At 57.6% G+C, this 27003-nt stretch overlaps 2 protein-coding genes across 5 annotated transcripts in view; one reads left to right on the top strand and one right to left on the bottom strand.

Moving 5' to 3' along the window:
- The window catches only part of SLC5A10 (solute carrier family 5 member 10), a 58256-nt gene extending 57789 nt beyond the window's left edge, over nucleotides 1–467 (top strand). The window contains exon 15 of the mRNA XM_003996333.3: nucleotides 118–467. Within this exon, the coding sequence (XP_003996382.2) occupies nucleotides 118–224 (107 nt within the window). The 3' untranslated portion in view covers nucleotides 225–467. The remainder of the gene's footprint in view (nucleotides 1–117) is intronic.
- A 3-nt stretch (nucleotides 468–470) lies between these two features.
- Nucleotides 471–26996, bottom strand: GRAP (GRB2 related adaptor protein). Of its 4 annotated transcripts, none has more exons than XM_006939895.4 (6): nucleotides 26815–26993; nucleotides 17244–17341; nucleotides 13116–13238; nucleotides 3706–3841; nucleotides 1698–1871; nucleotides 471–999 (listed from the first exon to the last, which is right to left on the bottom strand). In XM_006939895.4, the coding sequence occupies exons 1-6, from the start codon at nucleotides 26890–26892 to the stop codon at nucleotides 916–918; spliced, it is 693 nt and encodes a 230-aa protein (XP_006939957.1). In that variant the 5' UTR covers nucleotides 26893–26993; the 3' UTR covers nucleotides 471–915. The 4 variants fall into 4 exon arrangements, with proteins under 4 accessions (XP_006939957.1, XP_003996414.2, XP_044900122.1 ...); XM_003996365.5 differs by having other exon boundaries at nucleotides 3673–3841; nucleotides 26815–26990; XM_045044187.1 differs by lacking the exon at nucleotides 3706–3841.
- Between the last annotated feature and the right edge of the window lie 7 nt (nucleotides 26997–27003).

Below are 27003 nucleotides of genomic sequence, written 5' to 3'. Positions count from 1 at the left end.
GTGCGTGACCCTAGGCTCTGAGTCTCTCTCCCACCCCAAGGCACCCTGGACGTAGGAGTACGAAGTGTGGCCCTGTGGTCCTCATCTGTCTCCCTCTCCTCCTCCTCCCTCCTCCAGGCGATGGCCGGACACCCCAGAAACACGCTTTCTGGGCCCGTGTGTGTGGCTTCAACGCTATCCTGCTCGTGTGTGTCAACATCTTCTTCTACGCCTACTTCGCCTGACGCTGGCCCCGTGGCCAAGAGGGCCGGAGCGCTCGGAATCCTCAGGTCTACCTCGCTTTCGCTGAGGACACCGAGGCCCAGAGACCCAGGGACTCCCCTCGCGACTGCGTAGCCGGTCCGGTGCCCACACACCAGTTGAGCCGGCAAAGGAGGAGTCCTAAAAGGGTCGGGGGGCGACGGACAGAAAGAAGGTGGTATTTCAAAACCAGCACAAAGCAAAGAAAATGAGGTTTCCGATCAACATACTTATAGCCATTTTCCTGTTTTTATTTTGAATACACGGGCCCAGGTCAGGAGCAGCTCGGGGCTTGAAGGGTCTCCAGACGGCCCTGGGCAGAGGGGAGCCCCCCTCCCTGGACTCCTGCCTCCCATCCCAGCTGCTCCTGGCTGCCACGAGGCCGTCCCCTCCCTCCCTCCCCGCTCCCTGCCCCTTCCACCATCAGCCTGGCATTCGAAGCACTTTCGGAGCCCCGTTTCATGCTTCCTGCTCCCCAAAGTGCCCAGGCCCTGGGCAGGGGCTAGTCAGTACCGGCTGCTGGTGGCACATTCCATGTGGACGCCCCGCCTGTGCTCAGGCCAGTGTCCCATCCCAGATGCTGTTGGACCTCAAAGTCTGGCGGTGGCCCTGGCCTCCCGCCTGGCCTGTAGCTTCCCTGAGCTCCGGGAACCCCAGTCCGGGCAGAAGTTGGGCCTACACAGAGAAGGCCAGAGCAGCCGGGTCCCCCAAGTGGCTGTGCCCGGGGCCTGCCCTCGGAGCTTGTCCATCGTGTCGGGCCTATGGGAGAGGGACAGCTGCCTGTTTCTTTCATCCCTGCACTCCCCTCCCGCAGGCCCTCCCCAAAGTGTCTGTGGTGGGGTGAGGGTGTTGGACACCCAAGTGGGGCCCGAAGTCGTCAGGGGGCTGCTGAGAAGTCAGTCTCCACCTGGAGTCCGTCCATCGGTCCAGGTCAATGTGCGTGCAGCCCCCTTGCCTGTCCCTCACCGCTAAGCCACTTTCCCGGTAGCCAGAACACCTCAAGGGGCCATCCGAGGGTGGGCAGGGAGGCCCAGAAGATGGTCAGCCCCAGGTGAACCCGTCCGCCATGCTTCCTCGGGTAGAGCCCCCAAATGCAAGAGCCCTGAGACCGCGGCCATTGATGGTTGGAGTGAGTGGGGCTTCTGTCCCCCTGCCCCGTGACACCGTGCCGCTGGCAGCCAACAGGAAGAGGCCAGCAGGAAGCTCTGGGAGCCCCCCCTGCCTGGTGAGCACTGCACATCGCAGCGGTCCTCGGGCACCGAGGCCCCGTCTCCGTTTGTATGAAGCAGAGGGAGCCCGGGCCTGGCAGTGAGGAGGTCCGCGTTCCAGTGAGGCTGAGCCCCGTGGGACCCTGGGACGGGGCGTCCACGTCCTCCCTCTGGACCTCAGTGTCTGGTGGGCGGATGGCCTGCTGGCTCTGCCCCCGCCCCGGGCCCCCACCCCGGTCACAGTTGTACCGGCTGGACGTAGCTCCGTGGGAAGAAGCCCACGCGTCCGCAGAACCGGCCCCGCCACCAGTGGGGGTCCAGGCGCTCCAGGACCTCGATGATGTCACCGCGGTGGAAGCTGAGCTGTGAGGGGTCCTGGGCCGAGAAGTCAAACTGGGCCTGGGCAAAGCAGGCCCGGGGGCCCTGCGAGGGGAGGAGGTGGTTAGTGGGGGTTTTCATGAGGCCCCAACAAGAGAAGTGATTTGCTGTGGGTGGGAGGGCAGAATTGAGCTTGGACTCTGTTCTCACTCCAAGTCTACGCCACCCTCTCCACAGACCAACACCGCTGTCCTGGCCACAGGAACGGGGCTTATAAGCTGCAAAGTGGTGCGTAGCCAAGAACAGAGTTTACTGCTGCGCCCTTGACCGAGCTTTGAGGGAGAGGACGTCACTCAGGGCTGCTCCCAGCTCTCAGGCCTGGGTTCCTGTCCTATCTATACCCCGAGGTGACCTCGGGTAAGTCCCCACCCTCGTGGGACTTAGTTTCCCCCCCTGCAAATGGCGGGCGGACAAGAGCTCTCTGCAGGCACGTCAGCCTGTCGCCGTGACGATTATACCCGGTGTCCCGGCCCTACCGGTCCCACCGGCATCACTGTTCTGAGCCTGCGGAATCTTATCCAGGATGGGTGATAGGATCAGTGGACAGGCTGTAATTAGCGGCTCTCTGCCCAGGAAGTAGGAGGCGGCATGGGTCCTAGGGGACTGAGCCAGCTCTGGAGTTCTCCCACAGGGTGGGTGACCCCAGGGCCCAGGCCAGAGCGAGGCAGTGGGGGTGGGGGGGCGGTGTGGGGAGCCCTCAGCCAGCTCCACACTGGCTCCCTCGCATTCTCCAAGGGCAGACCTGGCCCACGGCGGTGAAGGGGAGAGGTTGCAGGAGGTCTGGGACAGAGGCCTGGGGGGAGGGGGGAGGGGAGGGAAGGTGGCTCAGACGGAGAGCTCGCCACCGACCCAGCCCCAGGATCAGACTGAGGAGGCCCGGCAGCTTCCTGGCGGCCCAGAGTGCATGAACGGGGGTCTCCCGAGGCACCGTTTGACCCTCCTGGCACATGAGAGGGGAAACTGAGGCCCAGTTGAGGAACGGACAAAGGTCACACGTGGTGGGGGTCTAGGGACAGGCAGGACTGGAGCTTCTCTGTAGCAGTCCGTCAGCCTCCCCCCCAGGCTATGCTCCCTGGTTCCCCTGCAAAAGCCCAGGCTCAACTGGGCCGTCCCAGGGTCCTGACCTCTAGCCCCAGGCCTTGCCGAACCCCCCTCCCAGAGGAAACCACACCGGGGCTAATAACCCGGTTGGCTGCTATCATCATTCTAATGAGAGCGAGGGCTGGTCCTAGGGGCCCCTTGATGAAAGGGCTGGCTAGCAAATTGCTGTTCTTGCGAGGACCAGTGGCGGCTGGATACCCACCCCCCACTACACACACACACACACACACACACACCCTGAGCCCAGCCAGGCCCTCACCCAGGAGCGCTCACACTGCCTCCACCCCACCCAAGACGAGCTCCTCGGGGCCAGAACCCCGGACTGAGCCTACCCGGTGGGTGGTCTTGGGTGTGCCTCAGTTTCCTCACCTGGGCAATGGCCAGATGAGGACCCCAGCATACTAAGCCCAGCTCAGCGGGCACGGCATCCAGTAGGCTCAGCAGGTGTCTGTACCTTCATTCATGCAAATTCACACCGAGTGCCTACTGTGACCCACGCGCTGCACCAGGAGCTGAGAACAAGCCAGACACTGGTGGCCCCGCGTCACGTCCGTTCTCTTCCTTCCTTTCCTTTCCCTCTCCGTCCCCACCCTTGCGTGTCTCACCGCAGTGCCACCAGAGTCGGACTCTAGAGCCTGGGCTGGATGCGGGGCTGCCGGTGGGGGTGGGGGTGGCCAGACCCGGCAGGTGTCCCGGCCCCCCCGCGGAGGCTCACTTGGGGGGGAGGGGCAGGGGGGGCCCCTACCTTGAGCAGGGGCTCCTCATCCCGCAGGAATACCTGCCGCTGCTTGGCGATGGTGGTGGTGCGGTAGAAGTCGACCAGCTCATTCAGGGAGTTGAACTTCTCTTCCCACAGGTAGTACTTGCCCGAGGCCTCGCGCAGCACCTTGAAGTGCTGTACCTGGTCGCCGTAGCTAGCGGAGAGGGGCAGCCTCAGCGGGGCCCCGGGGCCTCCCATCTGCCTCCCCCTGGAAGCTCGCCCCTCTCAGCCCTGGTTGAGACCCGCAGTCGGGGGAGAAGGTGCAGGGCGGGAGGGCAGGTCGACGTGAGACCTTAGGCAGGTCACTGAACTTCTCTAAACCTCAGCTTCTGGATAATGGTAGCACCTTCCTTCTGGACAAGGGTTCAGAAAATGCTGCCTGTGGCTAATTGGCAGCATTGAACGGGTTCCTCTCGGAGGAGGGGGTTGCCTGGGTGGCTCAGTCGGTTAAGCGTCCGACTCTTGATTTCGGCTCAGGTCGTGGGCTCACGGTTTGTGGGTTCAAGCCCCGACTCGTGCTCTGTGCTGACAGTGCAGAGCCTGCTTGGGATTCTCTGCCCTTCTTCCCCACTTGTTCTCTCTCTCTCTCTCTCTCTCAAAATAAAACTTTAAAAATAAATCAATCAATAAACGGCCTTCTCTTCTCACACCTCTTCAATATGCCCCTCAGACATGACAGTCTCCCCTAGCCCCCTCCCGGTCCTCACGGTCCCACGAAGAGTGAGTCCTCAGACCATGCTGACTCAGACCAAAGCCTGCAGGTGGGAGAGGAGCTCAGGTGTGTCGGATGCTTCATGTCTCTATCTGCCCCCTACCTCAAGAACCTTCTATGGCTCCCCATTGCCCTCGGGAGAAAATCTTAACACCTCGGACTCGAGATCTGGCTCTGATTACCTGCCCAGCCTCACCTCCTTCATACACTTCATATACTCTCTTCCCGCACGCAGCATGTCCCATACGCCAGGGCAGGCCATGATGGACTGGGACCAGAGGTGGGGCCAGCGTTAGGACAATGGGCAGCACAAACCATTGCGGTTCCCCTCCCTTCTGCAAGGGTGGCCGGCCCCACCACGTGGTCCAGGAGGTGCAAACCGAGCCCTTTGTACGGCGGGGAAACTGAGGCCCTGAGTGCAAACCGTGACCCCCCCCCCAGGGTCACACGCGGCAACAGAAACCGGAGCTGGGGGGCCACATCCAAGCTCCCACGTGTCAAGCGTCATTCTAGCATGTTCCCCTGCTGGTTCCCTTTGTACAACAATAGCAGTAATCATAATTCTAATTGTGATACGGGGAACATCCCAGACCTTGTCAGCCCAAGTCCAGGACTGCTACTGCACCACGTTGTTCCCTGGGCTGTGATCCCCAGGAGGCCTTCCCTCTCATCCTCTGGGCCTGGCCAAAAGACCACGGCCACCCTTCCTTGCTCCGGTCAGCTCACCTGGGCCTCTGGGCCTCGGCCTCCTCACCTGCCCAACGGGGGGCGCTGATGCACTCCCCGGAGGGGGGTTGCAGGAGGCGGGGACTCTGCTGGTGACTTCGGAGAGAACACAGCAGAACCCCGGCTCCCCAGCAGAAAGAAGCCAGCTTAGGAACCTGCCCGTGGAAGGGCTTCCTGCCCTGGTGGCTGGTGGAGCTGAGAGCCCAGAAGGCCTGGGACCCGTGGTTCCTCCAGCGTCAGTCCTGGGGCGGGTGCGCTGCTCGGTTGAAGGTTTAAGATTAAAGACTGAAGACAATTGTTTAAGGTGAATCTGTTCTGTTCGTGTGTTGGGGGGGGGGGGTGGGCAAAGTGGGATGCCTCCCACCCTGCCCACGTTAAGGGGTCCAAACCACACAGAATCTCTCTCTCCACTCCAACATACCTCCCCTCCAAGCCTTTGCATACACAGTTTTCTCCAAATTCTTCTCGAGTCAAGCTCCTACTCATGCCTCAAAGCCCAGGTAAAATGGCCCAAACTCAGAGTCAGAGGTCTCCCTGGGTTCCTCAGCCCCTTGTACGGCCTTCTTCTGACTCACTGCACATAATGGCTTGCATACTACACACGGAAAAGGCAGGGAGGCCGGAGTGGGCCCTGAGGGCTAGCCCAGCTGGGAGAGGCTAGACCCAGGGACTAGAGCGTCAAGGCGCAAGGCTTAAATGCTCATCAGGTGCTTTGTTCTTGAAACCCTCTACTGTCCGGTCCGCTTTGAGCTGTGATTCCAGCCCTCCAGGTGTCCTGACCCTGAAATAGACCCGACACCTCTCTAAGACACATCCAGATCTCAGGGCAGCTTAGCTCCAAGGCGAGCCAGTTCTGGGACCGGGTGGAGCAGTGATCCCCAAACCCGAGACAAAGCCGCTCATCAGCAAGCATTGTTCCCAGGTGACTAAGCCACGCATGCTGTCGGCCGGCCGACATGCATGCCCGTGTTCCTGGGATGGAACTAGGGCGGGCAGGCGGACGGTGCCTCCTGCCCTGTCTGGTCTGCCACAGCCTCCCAGAGGCCACACACTCCCCTTGAGGCAGCCTCTAAGCCCTATGACTCCCTAGTGTCCGGTCCCTGCGAGATCAGGTTTTCCCCGGCCCCTAGACTTTGGCAGGGGTGTTCGGGGAGGAGTGTCTCTCCCAGCAGCGGAGTGAGGCAACCCAAAGCCGGGCAAGTGAGAAACCAGGAAACGGACCCCAAGGACTCCATGTCTGGGCCACCTGGTGCAGAGGCAGGAGGAGGAACCTGGGGTAAGGACGGCCCCTCCCCTTTGGGTAAGGGGACAGATAAGGGGGTAGTAGCTGTGAAAATGATCTCCAGGGGGTGTCCAGGTGGCTCCAACTTGGTGAAGCGTCCAACTTTCGGACTTCAGCTCAGGTCCTGATCTCACGGTTCATGGGTTCGAGCCCCACGTCGGGCTCTGTGCTGACAGCTCAGAGCCTGGAGCCTGCTTCACATTCTATGTCTCCCTCTCTCTCTGCCCCTTCCCCGCTTGTGATCCGTCTCTCTCTCTCTCAAATTAACATAAACAGTAAACATTAGAAAAAGAAAGAAAGAAACAAAGAAAGAAAATGAAAATGACCTCAACCCCAACGGACTACAACTTTGAACTTTTTGGTGCTTGGAGGTTACCTTCAGTTACCAGGAAAGTTATCAGGAGCAAAGCATTCCCTGATCACACAGGACGATCGGCGAGCAGAGAAGAGGAGATGAGACAGGAGAGGGACAAGGGACCCAGGAATTCTAGGACCTTCCAATCTGAGAATTAGGAGAATTCTCAAATCTGGGATGCTTGTGTGTTCCAGCCCCTCACCTGTGTGTGGTGCATAGTAGGTCCTCAGTAAATGACGGGCCTTGTCCCTTCTCCCACCTGCTCCAAACTTCCTGCTCTGTAGTGAGGAGAGCGGGACCCAGAAAGGAGAGAGGCCTGCCCACAGCCAGGGGCGGCCATGTAAGCCAGGCGTGGCCCCTCCTGATCAGTGATCACACTTGTCTGAGGCTGAGCAGGGCCACTTCCATCGGGTGGCCCCAAGGACTCAGCATCTGGGGCAGTGTCCCTCTCTCTCTAGCTAGCTTATCTTCCAGCCTCGTGGGGCCCTTGCTAGTGATCTCCCCAGGAACACCTTCCCTTTCCTCTGTGGTCTTGGCCTTAGCCATCCTTCAAGGCCCGGGTGGAGCCTTGAGGTGTTTGAGAACCCTTTAGACCCTCTGTGGACTCTCCCTCCCTCCCCCCGGCCCAGGGGAGCTGCAGGGCACATAGGGGGATCCATGTCTGACTCCAGATGACCCCCGAACTGGGCAGGGGGGATGGCTTGAGTGCAGACAGCCGTGCCCTGTGAGCCCTGCTGAGCTGGAGGCGGGAAGGGCGGCCAGGAAGGGGTCTCGACCTGGGCGAGGCCAGAGGAGGGGCCATGTGGAGCTGGTCCACAACAGTGGCAGTGCCCACGGTGTTTGTGTGAGTGTGCTGGCCTGCGTGTGCCTGGTGTCCCTGTCTCTCGTGTCTAGGGGTGTGGGGGGGAGGGGGAGGTCTCTCTCTCTCTCTCTCTCTCTCTCTGCTCCGTGAGTGTGACTGTATGTGTGAGTCCCTTTCTTTGCAGCCGTGGGTGTGTTTGTCTCTGTGTGTGACCCCCACACCCACCCACTGTGGGCAGGGTGGGGGGAACGAGGGGCAGGGCCTGGCCTCTGGGCTGTAACAAAAGCCTCAAGGACCAACTGAGTCCTGGTGCTAGCAACAGCCTGTCCTGCCCGGCTGGTTTTTCTGGCCTGGTGGCAGCAGCAAAGGGACAGTGGCAGCAGCAAAGGGACAGGATAAACAAGGCTGGGGTAAGGTCAGGAGCCCCAGGACTGCCCCGGCTGGGGCCTGTGGGCCCTCCAGGGCAGAGGTCTGGGTGCTCACCCCCACCCGGTGATCTCCATTAGGCCTGGCCCTTCTCTAGCCTCAGAAAAGGGCTGGGGTGGAATACACGTGCCGCAGCAGACATGAAATCGAACCAAAGGGACCTTGGCAGGGACCCGTGGGTCTTTGGGACTCAGGACAGGTGGGTCTGTCAGGGCGCAGAGGGTCAATGGGCACTTGCTCCACTCTTCCTTGCTGTGTGACCTTGGGTAAGTTACTGCACTTCTCCGAGCCCCCGTTTCCTGCCAACGGGGTTTCTGGGGATCACTTCTTCTCTGTCTTTGCCTGCAAAGTATTGCACCCTCCACCTTGTGCCACCATTTCTTTCCTTCTTCACTTTCCCAAGAGCCTTTATCATCTTCCAAGATTTTATGTAATTTGCATAACTGTTTCCTGTCTGTCACCCCAGTAGAAATGGGGGCCCGAAGGACAGGGAGCTTTGTCCCATTTTGTTCATGGCCGAATCCCAAGCACCTGGGACAAGGCCTGGCACACAGTAGGTACTCGGTGACCAGAGCAAACGTACGTGCATTGACTCCAGGGCGCTTCCGGCCTGAACGGAAGCAAAATGCCTCACTTGGGAGCGACCTGCCGTTTACGGTGGAGAAGTCCACCACAGGCTGGCTGGGAGTGTGGGACAAAAGCGACACAGCCCAGGCACTGCGCCCCAGCCTTGGTCCCTGGCTTGCTGGCTGCCAGCTCAGACATGCCCCCGGAAGTGGTGACAGACAGCCCTTTGTAAATTCATAAAGGGCAGTCAGCCGTGGCCTCTCTCACTCCGAGAGGCAGCCCAGGCCCATAAACCCCACCTCTGACAGCTTTATGGGGCTTGGCGTGAGCATGCGGGAGATGCCACGTGGAATGGGGTCAGAGTCCCCGAGAGCCAAGCTGATGCAGGCGGAAACGCTCTCACACGTGAACCTGCACAGCTGTCACTTTGCTGGATGGCCATCGAGTCACTGGACTTCACAACCTGGGGGTTGCTGTCTCTATGATGTAGATGAGGCCATTACAGCCAAGAGAAAGCCAGGACCTGCCCGGGGGCACGGGGTGGGGTGGGGGGGACGGAAGCGAAGTCAGGACGAGAACTGGGTTCCCTGCCACTCTGTCACTGCCCCTTCCCTAGTAGCCCTGGGTTCGTGGGACAGGGGGCTGGGAAGCAGTGTGGCCCTTAGAAGGTAATATAATCACTAGTATAACTTGCATTTTTGGTGCACTTATTAACTGAGGCTCAGAGGGTAATTTGCCCAGGGTTATACAGCTAGTATCAGAGCTGAGATTCTGGCTCAAAAGCCCACACTCCCAGCCATATATGCCCTCTGAGTCTCAGTTTCCAACTGTAATCCCTGCCCTGTGATCCTCCAAGGGCCACTGAAAAGCCCCCGGGAGAGACAATGGACCAGGAATGGGAGGAGGACCTAGGAGGCGTGGCTCAGCTGGGATGAAACTGGGGGGTGGAGGACGCCACCTGGTGACGCTGTGCACAAACCACAGCGAGCTGAGCCCTGGAAGCTCCTTCTGGTTCTGACCTGGGGGGGGTGGGAAGGGGGGGGGCTCGGCCAGGATGCCCTGGGGGACGTGCGGAAGGGCATGTGCTAGGATTTCTCCGAAAGATGCTCCCAGGCCTTTTCCCAGGACGTGGGTGCTGCCTCCCCTGCTCAACAACTACTTCCTAGTACTGCCTGTCTCCCCTCCTGGTCAGACTTGTTGCTATCCAAACCCACCCCTGCCCCACCCCAACTCCGGGTCCAACAGGCTAGTCCCTGTGCCTGACATGCCTCTCCTCTCTTTGTACACCAAACTCCTACTCGGGCTTCAGGGCCCAGCTCAGATATCACCTCCTTCACCATGTGGAAAGTGTCCCCTGTCTCTGAATTGCTCGTATTTATTCATTCATCGTGGAGACCCCTGGGCCAGGCCGTGTCTATATTCCCACCACACTCCTTGGTTTGACTCCTCTCTCTGTCCCACTCTGTGGTTCTCTCTCTCTCTCTCTCTCTCCCCCTCCCTCTCTCTTCTCTTTTCTCTCTCTCTTACACACACACACACACACACACACACACACACACACACATACACAGCAGCGTCTGAACCTGCACCAGCCGGGCTGCATTTACAAAGAATCGCCAGAAGAGGGCAGTGCATGGAGGTGTGATTTGATCGCAGAGGTGGGAGAGGCAGGGTGGGGGTTGGCAGGGCCACCACCTCCCCTCAGCTCCAGCTGCAGAAGCTGTCCGGCTGAGTCCCCTGTGCCCCTGCTTTGCTGGGTGATCTTGGGCTTTTGAACCGATTCCAGGAGCCCCTCGAAGCTGGACCAGCCCACCTGGTGGCGCCATTCCCAGCTGACCAGGCCCTCGGACAGCGAGCACACGGAAAATTTCCATTTCCTGCTTTTGCACGGATCCTGGGGAGTGGAGGCTGAGCTGTGGAAGTGGGAAGTGACCCAGGGAGCACTCCAGATGCCCACGACCATCCTGGGGCGGGGGGCGGGGTGGTGGATCAGAGCTAAGAACTCACAGCATCCCCCCCACCCCCATACACATGCACACTGACAGTGCTCCCATTAAAAAAAATTTTTTTAAAGACTTATTTATTTTGAGGAGACAGAGAGATGGCGTGCAGGCAGGAGAGGGGCAGAGAGAGAGAGAGAGAGACAGAATTTGAAGCAGGCTCCAGGCTCTGAGCTGTCAGCACGGAGCCCAACGTGGGGCTCAAACCCACAGACTGCGAGATCATGACCTGAGCTGAAGTCGGACGCCCAACCGACTGAGCCACCCAGGTGCCTCAACAGTGCTCCCATTTTTAAGATGGGGAAATAGAGGCTCAAAGAGGGCCAGAGCCATTCCCATCCCCTGGGATAACCGGTCTGGTCCCTGGAGGTCAAGGGCGGAAGGGAAGTAAAAGGAACTGGCCGGCTGCTTGCATAGCTTGGAGGGGATCAGGTAAGTGCCGAGAACTCTCGTGATGTTGGGTCATTTTTACACACATGCCCCAGCAGCCTCCCTGTCCGTGTCTTTCTTTCTCTGCTTCTTTGGGATTCCCTGGACCCCAGCGCCCTGTCACACTCCCCCCCGGCCCGCACATTAAACAAAGTGGCCCCGCGTTCATTTATCCTTTGGACAATCAAGCCATTGGCCGTGAACCAACCCAGTCCCGGGAGAACGGCCTCCTAGGGGCCACACTGCCAAGCTCCAGGGTCCACTGCTTGTTCCCTCCCTCCCGCTGGCAACCTTGCCACCCCAATACAGCGGTCAGTGACAGGAAAAGCTGGCACCGTGGGCGCCTCCCGCGGAGACCCTGACAGTCGGCATTTTGCCGGGGGCCCTGACTTCGCAGATCCACACCACTCCCCTCCCCGGTCGCATTTCATGTCCTCAGCCCCCTCCAGAGTCCCAGATACTGCCACCTCCGGCCTGGCTCCTCACTGGCCTCCAAGTGCTCCCGCTTACTCCCAACCATCCCTCCTCCTCATAGCAGCCGGAGGGATCTGCCAAAAAATGGAAGCCAATCACCTCTCCCCCTGATCAAGACCCTCCATGGCTCCCTACTGCTCCCAGAGAAAACTCCCTGTCAGGACCTGTCAGCTTCATCTCTTTGACCACATCCCTCATCCTCTCCCCCTTTGCTTCTCTGCTCTTATCACACCACCTCCTATGGACTCCAACACGGCCCAGGTGCATTCCTACCCCAGGGCCTTTGCATTTGCTATTCCCTCTGCATAGAAGTCTCTCCTCCCAGGTTCTCATTCCTGGAGACCTGGGCAGCCTCCACTTCCAAGTTCAGATCTTTGTTCAAATGCTACCTTTGGGGCGCCTGGGTGGCTCTGACGGTTAAGCGTCCGACTTCGGCTCAGGTCACGATCTCATGGTTTGTGAGTTCGAGCCCTGCGTCGGGCTCTGTGCTGACAGCTCAGAGCTTGGAGTCTGCTTCAGATTCTGTGCGTCTCCCTCCCTCTCTCTCTCCAACTCATGCTCTGTCTCTGCCTCTCTCTCAAAAATAAATAAACGTTTAAAAACATGCTACCTCTTCAGAGAGGCCATCTCTGACCACCTTGGCTCCTGCTCTATTCCTTTGCTTCCTTGTATGCTGTCTGTCTCTCCCACCAGGACATAAACCCATCAGGGCAGCAACTTTGGTTTTTTTTTTTTTTTACCGTCATTTCCCCAGCTTCTAGAATAGCCTGGCACAGGACATGTAGCTCAACAAAATATTCTGTGAATTTATGCATCTATGTCCTACTGTCCCAGGTCCTGAGAATAGGAAACACAGAGACCAGACCCCTTCGCCCCCGATGCCTGTTCCTGTTTCTACCTTCCAGCCTGGATTCCTCCATGGCCCTAGTTGTGGCCTTTGGGATTGGGTTCTGGGCTCCCCAGAGACTGCCACGTCACGCCCGAGGAGCTGCTGGTCACAAAGCCAGACCTTCCCATCACGGCGACCCTGCTTCAATGTCAGGCACTATTCCAATCGCTCTGAATATATTGACTCAAAATATATATATATATATATATATATATATATATATATATATATATATTGACTCATATATTCCTTGCAATTACTCATTTCATATCAGAGGAAGCAGGCACAGAGAAGTTAAGTGACTTGCCCAAGGTCACACAGCCAGGAAAGGGCAGAACTAGAACCTGAACCCAAGCAGCCTGGCCCCACAGTCCCTCATCTCAATCACGGCACCATATGGTGGCACCCTGTTCACAGCACAGGGTGGGGCACCTGCCCTGGGTGTCTCGATGCTTCTCCCGCCCCCAGTGGCTTCCATTACATCAAACCCTGGCATCCTTCTTCCTCCGCTCATGATGAGTCTATGATGGCTCCCTACTGCCCAGAGAATAATGTCCAGAGACCCTTCGCGCCGGCACTTGAGGCCTTGCAGGCAGCCCCGACCCCCTTTCCAAGCATATTCCCACCACTCTGGACCACACGCCGGGGTGCGTGTCATTCCCCCCCCACCCCAGACAGTCACCTGCTTCCAGGTTCTGGCTGTTCCTCCCTCAGGGAGACTACTCTCTCCACCCTTCTCTGCGCTCCCCCATGGGTCAGAACTCACTTCACGGAGACAGAGAACTCCCCTGGGGAGCTCTCACTCTCCCGGATCAGGAAGGCTCCCAGGTGGTTCCGCTTCATCAGAATCTCTTCGGCCAGTTGCCGGGAAATCCTGCCCGAGTACCACCTGCAGAGGGAGGGGGCGAGTGAGGGCAGTGGGGAGGCCAGGCTACCCCGTCCCCGTGTGCCGGGCGTCCAACATCGCGGATCCTCACGGCGGTCCCGAGACACAGGAGGTGTGATTGCACCCATTTCACAGATGAGGAGCCCGAGGCTCAGAATCGCACAGCAACGAACCCAAGGGTACACACCATGGCAGGCAGGAGTAGGGACCCGATCCTGGCGTTCTCGCTCCTGAGCCCAAGCCAGGCAAACATATTATGAAATGAGAAATTATGAAATGAGAAAAATCAAAATTTAGGGTGCCTCGACCTGGCCAACCCCAGCTGAGCTCCTCTGTTTTAGATGAGAGATTCTGAAAAGTGAAAAAAAAAAAAAAAAAAGAAGGAGAAAAAATGGAGGGCAGAAGCACTAGCAGTTTCCCTGCACCCATTTCACAGATGCACAGACTGAGGCCGTCTGGACTTTTGCTCACAGGTCCAAGTCCCTTTTCTAGCTGACCAAATAGCACTGGGTAATGCAGAAGTGGTTGGTAGATGCTTAGAGTCCTGCAAGACCCCCACTGCCCCTCTGCCCCCAGTACCTGGAGGCAAAAGGCTGGGGCTCAGCTTCTCTGCCAGGCCTGCCCATCTCGCTGTGTGGCCCACGCAGCCCCGGCCTCTTTGGGCCTTGCCCACCCTTGTAGCGTCCAGGTGGTTTCTGGCTGGGCCCTTTCTTGTTCAGCTGGGGAAACTGAGGCCCAGAGCAGCCAGAGTCTCATGGTGGCACCACGGCCAACCCCGGGTGGGGTCCAGAGACTCCGTCCCTCGTCAAGCTTCCCTTCCCTCTTTCAGCAAATGTTTCCTGAGTCTGAGTTTGGCACCGGGGGCGGATGTGAGGTGGGACTTTTCCTGTTGTGTCAGGATGTTGACGAGCCCTCGAAGCCCAGAGCCGGGGCGATAGGTGGAGCGGCAGCTGGCGGTGGTGTCCCACCGCGTCCCCACCGTCCCCGCCGTCCCCTCACGGGGCTGGGCCAAATGCGAACACCAGGGTTCGGCCCCGGGGCTTTTTTCTGGCGACTAACACAGGCCTGTGTGCAGGGTGGACCGAGCCCCCGGAACATTCTCTGAGATGAGCAGGTGGACAAACACTCACCTCCCTGCCCCGATGGAACACTCTGGGGTGCCTGTGCCGCGTCCTCTCCCTCCGGTGCCCCTCCTGTCTGTCGCCGCCGTCCGCGGCCGTGTGGACAACTAGCTCCTTCCCTGCCCGCCTCCCGCTCCAAAATAAAGTTCTCGTCCTCCCACTGCGTCTCAGGTGCTGCTTCTGTGGAGCCCACACCCAGAAGCGAGGCTTAGCCTACTGCTGTCCCCAGACTGGTGGGGACCCCGAGCCCATCTCAAGGTGGATTTCCTGGGAGGGGAGGGAGAGAAGACGGCTGCTGAGTGTGGGGGCTCAAGGCCACCATCTGGAAAGCTCGGCCCGGGTCCCCGGAGTTTGGGAGGCTGAGCTGGGAGGCCGCGGCCCCCAGCAGGACACAGGTGCAGGCGCCGTGTCCCAGTGGGGCCCTGAGTGGGCGTTTCCTGAGGGCTCGGGTGTCTCCAAAGAACCCACAAAACCCCATAGGAGGCGTCAGTGTGTGGGCGGCCGTCACCCTCAAAGGCTTCGGCAACCACACCCTCTGAGGAGGCCAGCCCTGCCCCCCGTCAGGAGAAGGCAGGGCTGGTCCTCAGGTGGCTTGAAGGACGGGGTGCGGGACAAGCATTTCCCGAGGCCCCCAGAATCCAGCTGTCTCCACTGTCTGCCCTGGAGAGATTGCAGGCGCCTCGGCTGCTGTGAAATGGCTCACGCCCCTCCCCGCACAGCACTCGCTTAGGCCTGTCTGCTGCCCTCCCTGGCAAACTTCTACTGTAACTTCCAGGCCCAGCAGACCATGCCCTTCCTCTGGGAAGCCCTCCCCGACGGCTGCCGCGGGCACACGGCCGGGTGGGTGCCTCTGGGGCCCCTGGTCAGTATCACGGTTTCCCCAGGGGCTCCCCGGGCAGGCAGGGGAGACAGTGGGGGTGCTCAGGGAAGGCGTGGGGCTGGTGTAGGATGAGGCCTTCTGGGACCCCAGCCCGCCCCAGCCCTCCCCCTCCCCTTCCCCCCACACCCGGGGGCCCGACGGGCTGAGTCAGATGCCGAGTTTCCCCACCGCTATTTTGGGGCCAGGGAGGGTGCTGAGGTTAGCCAAGAACACATCTGGGCATGGCCTGGCGGGTGGGTTGGGGGCCTCACCCCTGTCCCTGCTCTGTCCCAGATGTAAGTGGCTAGAATTGACCCCCGGGACCCCAAGGGCCTCAGACACGGGGACCCTCCATGGCTTCCAACAGGTGCGGTCTTGTCTCAGCCACCAGCGTCGCCCAGATAGGCCTGGCCCTGCACCGAAATCTTGGGTCAGCAAATGCGAGCTTCTCTTCAGGGCTCCTCAGCAGCTTTGTGCCTTCTGGGCTTCCGGCCTTCGCCAGGCCATTTCCTCCCCCTGGCGGTCTCTCCCTGACCCACGGGCCCCCGGTGGTCACTCCTGCCTCTGTCCTCCATTGGCTTATGGATTCCCTGGGGCACCTGCATTTCTCTCTCTCCCCTCGTGCTCTCCCTTTATTGACCCAAAGACTATAAGGCCAGAGGGACAGATATCTGCCCACAGGGCCACCGCAGGGCCTGGATGTCATAGCTGCAGCCCAGGATGTCGGCTAGAGGCAGCGGCCTCTGCGTGGGGAGGCTGGGGATGCCTGGAACCCAGGCAGGGTAGCTGGGGGTGTGGGTGGGACGGGGCCCTGCCCGCACAGGAAGCCGGAGGTGGTAGAGCTTGGAAATAACTCGAAGGCAGATAAAGAGGAAATACCCTCCAGTTCCCACCCTGACCCTGCACTGCCCTCCCCTGCTAACTCACCGTCACACACACCTCATGGCTTCCAGTCTGTCCCCTCCAGCCTGCATGGCCCTGTCACACGCCTCCACCTGTGACAGGGTCCCTCCCCTGCTCAGCCATCGCCACGCTCCCCACCACCGTGAGCCTGGCATCTGAGGCCCTCCTGCCACGGGCTCTTCCTCATTGTCCTCTCTGTCCCCTCTTCCAGGAATGCCTTCCTCTTCGCTGCTTAGCTAACTCCTACACACCCTTCAAAACCCCATTCATTGTCACCTCTTCTGAGGAGCCTTCCCCAGTTACCTCAATGCTGACGGCCTTCCCATCTCGTGCTTTCTTTATGACCTGTCGCTCCCACAGGATGGGGCTGCTCCGACCCCAGCGTCTCATCATGGGTTTCTGGATCACCCAGCTAGGCCCCCTGGGGCTGCGGCTAGTGTTTGATGAGTGACTGAGTGAGGGGCCTACCTCCACCCTCATCTCAGGCATATCCAGTCGGTTTTTCATAGGTTCTCGGCCACTTGGGCCTGTTCTGGGGCCGGGGTCGGCCCCGGCCCTTCTCAGGGCAGCGGCGTGGGAGGAGGCCACCTGCTGAGGGCGTGCCGGGAGCTTCCCTGGGCCAGCAGGTCCCAGGTCCCAGGATGCCTGGCCCCACACATGACACCCACTCTTAAAGAGAGCTCTAGAACCCTCTGCAGATTGAAGCCTCGGCCCTTCTTGTATTACAGGTAAGGAAACTGAGGCATAGAGACAGCAGGACCTGCCAGAGACCCCACCGCAGCCAGTGGCCCAGCTGGCTGAGAGCCCGGGGCCCTGTCCCCTTCAGCACTCTCCTGGGCGTTCTCTGGTGTTCCAGGCCCTCAGGGGCGTGGCCTGGGCTGGCCCTGACCCTGCCACCACTTTGGTCCTCACATCTCTGTCCTCTGCCCCTGCTCAGCATAGACACTGATGACTAGAAGCCAGGGGCGTGCTTAAGGGGTGCCCTTCGGGCAGCTCGGCTCGGCCTGGGCCAGGCCGGGTGAGGACACTTGACTGCAGGGGCTGGAGCCGCCTTGAGGGTAGGGCCGGGGCAGGGGCGGGGGGGGGGGGGGGGGGGGGGGGGGGGGGGGGGGGGCAGCCACTCACGGGTGGGGCTTGACGCGGATGTAGTTCTTGGGAATAAAGCCCTCAGCACCTCGCAGCTCAGCCTTGTACCAGTTCTGATCATCTTCCATGTTCAGGATCTGCGGGCAGGAGGGACAACGGTCACTTGCTTACCGAAGAGGCACGGCTGCCACCAGCTGAGGTCTTGCCGCTCCAGGACCCCAGGTGGGCATCACCCATGCCAGCCCAGGACCCACTTCACAGGGGAGGGTTGGGGACCTGCCCCAGTTCACGAGGGCCGTGTCTGATTTCAGGGCCCGGGACAGCCTGTCCCCAAGAGGGTCACAGACTCCCCAGGTTGGGCAGCTGGGGACCCAGTGAGGTTTTGGTCAGTGCGTTGAACTTTAGGGGGCCCGGAGCTGGACTCCCAGGCAGATCTGGGGGGGGCAGATCTGGGGTGCCTCAGTTCCTGAGCTGTGCCCCTGAACGTGGGGTTTCTGCAGCATTTGCATGCCGTGCACCGAGCCATGGGGTGAAGGTCGGAGGGACCCTGGAAGGTCGGGGAGCCCCAGCCTGAGCTCAGCGCCTACTGGTGGTCACCTGGGGTCACTTACACTTAAATAACCCTTATAATCTGAGTTCAGGGGTGACAATGCAGGGTGGTGGGGATTCAGGCACCAGAGAGCAAAATAAAGGAGGTCTTTGGGCTAAGATGTGGCCGAGGCCTGGCCTGCCCAGGTCACATGGGCTCCTCGTCCATGGCGTGAGACCTCTGCAGCCCCACAGGTGGGTCGAGAGGAACTGAAACAGCCCTAGTCGGGCTGGTAGTTGCAGTGGATGAGCAACCAAGCGGCCGCAGGGAGGAACAGTATGTACAGAATGAATCTTGGGGCCCCTTCCGCCTTTCCCCGGGGCAAGCCTTCCGTGGGACAGCTCATCACCAAAGGCTATTTCACAGATGGGGACACCGAGGCCCAGAGGTGGGAGGCGAGCAAGGCCACCCAGCAGCAGGGAGGCAGGGCCCATACAGCAAGCCAGGACTCTGGGGCCTGGGGTTCCTGGCTCAGCTGGTCTGGGGGGACCCTGGCCCACTGGTTTTTACCTCCACTCTACCTCCCACTTGTGTCTGGACCCAGGGCCAAGGGGGCATCTCTCCTGTCAGTCCTGGAGCAGATGCGCACATCAGCTCAATCCTAGTGGGTATTTGTTGACAGGAAAAAAAAAATCAGATATAGAAGAGCATGCTACTATGGGGGCATTGCAGGTGCAAAGGGCCGGGGGGCAGGCAGACGCAAGGGCATCAACTTAGTTCCATTTTGCCAGGAAGAGCTGGGATTTGCTGCCTTGGGCCCAGGCTGTGCAGGCAGGCACCCCCTTGTCTGTCTGCCAGGCCCCGTTGACTCCTTCCTTCCTGAGTCTGTAGCCTGGGCAAGGTCAGCAGCCCCGGGGACAGACGGAAAGCAGGTGGCTGACTCAGGAAAACTTTTGCTGAAAACAAAACAAAAATAATGCCCCAACTTAATGGGAGAATTAAAGCCCATGGGCTGTCTTCCACGGCCACAGATTCAAGGAAGATGCCCTGGAGCCTGGGGCTGGGCTACTCCGCCTGCTTCCGACTCTCTCTCTAGTCTTGGCATCAGTTTTCTCATCTGTGATGTTCTCATTAGCTACATTAGCTGAATTCTTTTTTTTTAAGTTAATTTATTTATTTTGAGAGAGAGAGAGAGAGAGTGCGTGCGAGGGAGGGGCAGAGAGAGAGAGAGGGAGAGAGAGAATCCCAAGCCAGGGACAGCACAGAGCCTGATGCGGGGCTCAGACTCACGAACCACGGGATCATGACCCGAGCCGAAATCAAGAATTGGACCCTTAAGCGACCGAGCCACCCAGGTGCCCCAGATTGGCTGAATTCTTACCGTTAAAATTGTTCAAAAGCTACAGACCCTCCGGGCCATGAAAACTGACACCAAGGAGACAGATCAGCTCCTCCCTGGTGAAATTCACACCTTGGCTTGCCCCCGGCCTTTACCCCCATGGGTGCCCTCCACCCAGGACACTGTCCTACCCCAAGGTCCCCAGCCAGGGAATTCACTCATCAGTTATTTCCTGAGCACCTGCTGTATGCCAGATACCATGCAAAGTCCTAGAGAGACAGCAGGGAACAAGCTTACATTGTGGGCAGAGGCAGACAATAAAGAAGGAAGGAAACAACTGAACAGGTACCTTAAACTAGTGGCAGGTGCTCCGAAATAGATCGAGGATGTCTGGTTGAGGGCAGGCAGATTGTCAACAGGGGACAGATGGGGTGGTCCAGAAAACCCTCCCTGAAGAGGTGGTATGCGAACTGAGACCCCGGTGACAGGAAGGAACCGGAGGTGAGAAAATGCGGGGAACGGTGTCCAAGTCAGAGGGAACAGCCAGTGCAGGGGGCCCTGAGGTGGTAGCAAGCCCTGCTCTCGGAACCGAGAGGAGTCCAGAGGGTCTGGAGTTGACTCAGGAGGGCAGAACTGCGAGGAGAAGTGGGGAAGGCCAGCCAGGCAAGAGCACGTAGGGCTTGTACGCCACGGGCAGCTGTTAGATTTTCCTTTAAAAGCCAAGAGAAGGGGCGCCCAGGTGGCTCAGTCCGTTAAGCATCCAACTCTTGATTTCGGCTCAGGTCATGACCTCACCGTCTGTGGGATCGAGCCCCACGTCGGGCTCTGTGCTGACAGTGCGGAGCCTGCTTGGGATTCTCTCTCTCTCTCTCTCTCTCTCTCTGCCCCTCTCCTGCTCGTGCTCTCACTCTTTCTCTCAAAATAAATAAATTTAAACTTAAAAAAAAAAATAAAAATAAAAGCCAAGAGAAGCCAGGGAGGGGCAGCAGGGGAGGCTCAGGCTCTGAGTTACGGCCACCGTGTGGAGACTGGGGAGGCTAGGAGCAGAGGCAGGTGGGGCAGTGAGGAGCTTGTGCACCTGCCCGGGGTCCGGGGAGGCCTGGAGGAGGAGGACAGTCGGGGAGGGGGTGTGGAGAGGCGGTCAGGTTCCGGATAGGTTTCGGCAGAGTCGCTGACAGGACTCAACGACCGGCCGGGTACGAGACAGTTGGGGAGCAGCCAGGACGACTCGGGGGGTTGGGCTGAGCGCTGGCAGGCTGCCATGGGAATGGCTGTCGGGGAGCAGGTTGGAGGTCTCAGGGTTGTCGGCATTGGGTCCGAGGTGCCATCGACCTTGTCTCTGGAGATGCCGAGGAGGCTGTGGGCTCCCGAGTCTGGGTCTCGGGGTCCGGGTCATCCGTGGAGAGATGGGGGTGAAGCCACCACCCGGCCCCCCTCCTTCAGCTGGGAACAGTGGGTCCTGTGCACCCGGATGTGCCCAGACTACCGGGGAGGATGCTTTGTTCCAGGAAGTGATGTCTGGGGCCGTGTGCCCAGTGTGGGTCTATGTGCCACCCAGGTCTCTTCCAAGACCAGAGCTCAGGTGTTCTCACCTCGGGCTCCCAGAGGCTGGGATCTGCCTGCGGGCACTTCTGGGACAGGGCCCGGCCCTCAGGGGCGCTCAGGAAGCACCGGTTGGAGGGATGAGCGGGATGGCTCCAGGAGCTGCGCCCCGGGAGAAGGGGGCACACAGGGTGACATCGTGCTCACGATTTTACAGTTGCACAGAGGGGGGGCTCCGCAAGAGTGAGGGGGGTGAGGCACCTCGGGAGCAAAACTTAAGGGGGCCCCAAGAAACGCGGGAATCGGGGTAAAGAATGTTTTCAGACAGCATGTTAAAAAAATAAAAGCCAGGCAGAAACTCTGAGTATGTTCGTTAGTTAATAACGTAGCCACATCAGCCCATTAAGGTAAAAATTGCACGGTGGTTGTAGGTTTCTGCAACTTCAAGATTTGTTGTCGCAGAGCCTCACGGGGGGCTTGAACTCCTGAACTGTGAGAGCATGACCTGAGCCCAAACCGAGAGTCAGACGCTTAACTGACGGAGCCACTCAGGCACCTAAGGTCAAGGTGGCTGCCAGAGCATTTCCTCCTTTCCCAGAAGTGCCCTCCGTGTCATACCCCGCGGGCTGCCCTTTATCACCATCCGTGGGCTTTGGGCCACCCCCACCTTCTCCACCCTGGTGGCCTCTAGGACCTCACCCTCCACCTCCACCATCTGGAAAGATGATCTGAGCATCTATGCAAGTCAGAAGCAACCTCCATCCACCTCCAGCCTTTATGAGACCCAGGACGTGACGCAGCTCCCATGGGGACATCAGTCGTGTCTCTACCAGGGATGCAGAGAAAGACAAGGTAGACACACGAATGCAGCCACACAATTAAGTGCTCATCCAAGGCCACAGATATGTTGTAGAAGACAAAATGCATAGAGGAGAACAGACGATCCCATTGCAATAACTCACAATCACTTGGACATAGAGGACAGTCAGTCTGAAATTTGAAATGGACAGCGAACCATTACAAACCAGCTGTGGTTATTATATATTTAGAGATGGTGTCTAATCTGCCCCCTGCCCACCCTGTCCCCTCCACTTTGTCCTTTCTGGTGTCCCCTAATACACTTTGTCACAGTTGTGGGGGAAAAATGGCATGGTGCTAATAATGTAAGATGTTACGGATAGGGAGGGATGGGTCCAGATGCCACTGTACTGTCTCCTTGATTTTTGAATCTGAAAAGCTGAATCTTTAAATCTGAAGCTGTTCTGGGGGGGTCCTGGGTGGCTCAGCGGGTTAAGCACCAACTTCAGCTCAGGGCATGATCTCCCGGTTCGTGAGTTCGAGCCCCGCATCCGGTTCTGTGCTGTCAGCGCAAAGCCGGCTTCAGATCCTCTCTCTGCCCCTCCCGGCCCCCGCCTCTCTCTCTCAAAAATAAATAAACATTAAAAAAAAAGAAAAGAAAAGAAAACTTCTAAGGAGCGCCTGGGTGGCTCAGTCGGTTAAGCGTCCGACTTTGGCTCAAGTCATGATCTCACAGTTTGTGAGTTCGAGTGCTGTGTGGGGCTCTGTGCAGACAGCTCAGAGCCTGGAGCCTGTTTCACATTGTGTCTCCCTGTCTCTCTGCTCCCTCACTGGCTCTGTCTCTGGCTCCCTCTGTCTCTCAAAAATGAATAAATGTTAAGAAATTTCTTTAAAAAGAAAAAAATTCTGGGGGTGCCTGGGTGGCTCAGTCTGTTAGGAGTCTGACTGTTGATTTCAGCTCAGGTCATGATCTCATGGTTTGTGGGTTTGAGCCCCGCACCGGGCTCCGTGCTAATGGTGTGGAGCCTGGAGCCTGTTTCAGATTCCATGTCTCCCTCTCTCTCTGCCCTTCCCTGGCTAGCGCTCTGTCTCTCAAAAATAAATTAACGTTAAGTAAAAAAACAAAAACAAAAACAAAAAACCTTCTGAAAAATAAAGTCTGTTTAAAAGCTAATGCAAAAATAAAAAACCAACAAAATAAAGCTAATACAAAAAAAAAAAATCCATCCAAATCCGAAATAAAGGCAGGATGTGACCTTGCACCTGCACGACTGTGAACGTGCTATCCCACCGCCTCAGCTGGCCCTCAAAGGAATGCTTGCTCGTTGCAGAACATGTGAGATGTGCAGAAAAAGTAGAGAAAAATGTGACTAGCTCCTGGCCCACCACCCCGAACCGACAACTGCTAGCTTATCAGGTCATTTCTTTCCAGTCTTTTTTTTTTTTTTTTTCTAGGCACAAATCCAGTGCTCAGAAAACTGTCCATTTTCCCTTCCACAAAATGAACATCCACTGATTATCTGTGTAGAGGTGACCCTCTGTCTGTGTGGATAGGGTTGCGTTCTGCGTTTTGCCACTGGATGCTGAATCAGGAGCTTTTTTTTAAAATTTTTTTTTTCAATGTTTTTATTTATTTTTGGGACAGAGAGAGACAGAGCATGAACGGGGGAGGGGCAGAGAGAGAGGGAGACACAGAATCGGAAACAGGCTCCAGGCTCCGAGCCATCAGCCCAGAGCCTGACGCGGGGCTCGAACTCACGGACCGCGAGATCGTGACCTGGCTGAAGTCGGACGCTTAACCGACTGCGCCACCCAGGCGCCCCTCAGGAGCTTTTTTATGGCATGAAACACCCTCCCCAAAGAGCATTTTCAGGACCGTGTAATATTTGGCACTAAGCCGGTAACGCAGGTTAATTTCACACTGCAGACGCTTTTGCCAACGTGCCCCACCTCTCACCTGCTCTATTTTTCCCTCTACACCTTCTCCATCTGACAAACTCTGTGTTTTCCTTATTTATCTGGTTTGTGGCCCACGTCTGCCACCAGAATACCAGCTGTGTGAGCAGCGACTGTGCCCGTTTTCTCCTTGCTGAGTCTCCAGGGCGGAGAATGGGACCAGGGACACACTGAGTGCTCCCTGAGCCCTTCATGAGAGAACACACATACATCTCTGATTACATCTCGGGTTCCCAGAGGCAGAATTTCTGGCTCACACACATGGATATCGTTACGGCTTTTTATATGTTTCCCAAGTTCGCATCAAAATGATTGTCACTTTACCTGTCCACCTCCCACATGTAAAAGTGCATGTTTTCTCGCATCCTCAACAAACTTGGAGATTCTTTTTAAAATAAAAGTTCACTGGTCTGGCAAATGGGGAACGGTTACTTGGTTTAAGGCGCATGTCTTTTGTTATTGGTGAAACTGGGCACTTACTTGCTTACGTCGCTTCTTCGGCAATTTTCCCATTCATATCCTTTGCCCATTTTTCTATTATGCTGTTTGTGATTTTCTTGTTGATTTATAAGAGCTCTTTACATATTAAGGACAATAATATCTTGTCTTTTTTTTTTTTTTTTTAGGTTAAGCCACCTTCATTTCTTACTTAGTGGACTGCAAGAGCCCCTTTCTGCTTCCATTCCTGTCCCCTCTGTTATCTTTTCAAAACGTAAACTTGATCCAGTCTTTGTCCCTGCTGAAAACTCTTCCGTGAGTATGCCTCAAATTTGGAATGAAATACAAATCCTTCACAGGTCCTAATTCCTGCTTACCTCCCAACATCACCCTTACCCTGTGATTCTCTTCCCTCATTGCACTTCAGCCACAGACTTTTCTTTCAACTCTTCAAACACACTGACACGGTCCTGCCTCAGGGCCTTTGCACCAGCTGTTCCCTCCCACCTGCTGCTCTCTTCCCCCGGCTCTTTGCATGGCTGGTTCCAACTCATCCTTCAGGTCTCAGCTAAGGTGTTACCTCTTTTTTTTTTTTTTTTTTGTAAGTTCTATGCCCAATGTGGGGCTCCAACTCATGACCTGAGATCAAGAATCTCATGTTCTGTTGACTGAGCCAGCCAGGCACCCCTAGATGTTACCTCTTTTGAGAGACTGTCCTGACGACCCCACCTAAAGCTGTCCCATTGTCCCCTCCCACCCACTGGCCCTCTGCATTTCATCTCCCTGGGTTGATTTCTTCAATCCATGTATCACCTCCTGGTGTCGCTCACTCTCTGGAATGTCAGCTCCAGGAGGGCAAGGACTTTGCCTTGTTCCATTGCTATACCCTTAGCACTTAGGACAATGCCTGGCACAGAGTATGTGCTCCATAGCTTGACAAGTGTTTGTGGAAGGAAGGAAGGAAGGAAGGAAGGGGAGAAAAGGCCACTCTTCCCATTGCCTGGCATTCCTCCATCGTTCTTTGAGCTTGAAACGTCCCCTCGTCAGTCTCTGTGGACATGAGGGATGCCCAAGTTTCAGCTAACGCCTTAATCCTTCCTTCCTTCTTCCCTGCAACATTCCCCATGTCTTACTAAGAGGCTACTGCATGCCAGGCACTGTTTCACGTCCTGGTGCCCTGGTGTGGTCCCTGTCCTCATGAGCTCACTCGCTCCTGCCTTAGCCAGCACTTCTGGTAAAAGAAACACACCAGGTGTCGGCTGACGCTTTAGCAGAAGTTAGCGGGGAAACTTGACTAACATGGGGGTGGGGGTCGCGGGCACAGGAATCTGGGAGGAAAGTGGAGATTTCACAGCCTTTGCTGCGGTCGCTTGGGGGACGCCCACTGATCCCCATCCACCGCGGTCGCTTGGGGGACGCCCACTGATCCCCATCCACCGCTGGCTGGCCACTCTGAGCCTCAGCTGGGGCCCAGCACCCACCTCATTCCTATTTCCTCTCTGTCCTGCTCCCCTCCAAGCCCTACGTCTGGGTCTACAGACCCCAAACTGCTCTCAGATTGGTAAGATCTCTCAACTAGACATGATTCTCACCAAAGGTCTCATACCCTGGCTATAGGTGGTGCTGGTGCTAAGCCTGCCCCCGTCCCCACATGGCCACGTGTCCCCGGGGCCCCCAGCCGGCACCTCAGGTGGACCTGAGAGCAGGCATCCCAGCATAGAGAGGAAGGGAGCCCCCTAAGGGGACACTGTTCCTCTTGGGGAGCGTCATGAGCTCCCCAAACCCCAGCCCAGACCCACGGGGACAGAATGAAGGTTCCAGGGGCTGAGGACGTAGGTGCACCCCACATTTGGCCCCATGCCGAGCAAGTCGTGTCACCTCCCTATGCCTCAGTTTAGTCACCTGTGAAAGGGGGCACTGATTCTCCCCACCTCGGCAGCTTAACTGGGACGTTAGTGTGCATTGCTGAGCTCGGGACCTGGCTCTGGTGGGGTGTCAGCAAATGGTCGTTCCTGTCCCCTCCTCTCGTGCTTGAAGCTTGGGGCCAAGAGCGGGGCCCAGCAGGGTGGAGAGACACCCCGTCTAATGGCCGCTGCTCCAGTGTGGAGACTGAGGCCCAGGGAGGGGGCAGTGACTTCCTTAACATACATCAGCGGCACTCCAGTGCCTAAATCTTGGCATGGCCGCTTCTGAATCTGGCCCCTGACCTCTGCTTGCATCTGCAGACTTATAAGCAGGGACGTTGCCAGAGAGCGCCCACAAACCCGTCGGCCCGGACCACCCTAGAAGGCTGCAATGTGCATCAAAAAGGGGAACCTGGGTTGGCTCAGTCGGTTGTCTGTCTGCCTCCTGATTTTGGCTCAAGTCATGATCCCAGGGTTGTGGAATGGAGCCTCCTTAAGATTTTCTCTCTCTCTCTCTCTCTCCCTCTGCCCCCTCCCCTGCTCGCACACGTGCTCTCTCGCTCTCTCTCTAAAATAAAAAATAAACAACAAAAACTAAAAAAAGAAAAGGGGGAGCAGACAAGGAGACACAAGCTGTGGTAGGATTCTCCTTTCCCTTTTCTCCACACTGCTGGGAAGCTCATTCTTATACTTGGGGCACATTTCTTTCAGCCCCAAGAGGTTAGTGTGTCCACGTGATTCTTTCCTAAGAGCTTTTCTGTCCTTCCCTCCCTCCCTCCCTCCCTCCTTTCAACTGTCTTTTCAAATTCTTCGCCCGGAAAACTGGGTGTGGAACCAACCCCTGCCAGGCACTATGGTAACGTCTCCTTGAACCCTCACAACGCCCCCAAAAGACGGGTCCTAATTAATTATCCCCCCATTTCCTAGATGAGGCAACTGAGGCTCAGAGGAAGCAAGTGGCTTGTCCAGAATCACAATAACTGGAGAAGCTGGGCCCGTCCTCCTCTAGAAGCTGGACTCTGTTTGGGGGGCTGTCCTGGGCCCTCATTCTTAACCCCCCCCCATTCCATGTGTGACCAACTTGGCGCACCCCAGCCACCCTACCTTGAGCGTGTCCCCCTTGTTGAAGGCCAGCTCATCACTCTCCGTGGCCTGGAAGCTGTACAGGGCCACGGACTCCATCCCGCTGTCCCCAGGCCCCGGCAGCTGGGCTCAGAGCAGGGTCAGAGCTTCCTGCTTCCTCTGCAGTCGAGGACCCGTCTTCCTTTGTTTTGAGAGCGCGTTTTTCTTTTG

This window comes from Felis catus, chromosome E1 (genome assembly GCF_018350175.1).
Source record: "Felis catus isolate Fca126 chromosome E1, F.catus_Fca126_mat1.0, whole genome shotgun sequence".
Taxonomy (NCBI): Eukaryota; Metazoa; Chordata; class Mammalia; order Carnivora; family Felidae; genus Felis; species Felis catus.
Note: the sequence above shows the minus strand (reverse complement) of the source record. Positions and strands in the feature narration are given on the sequence as shown.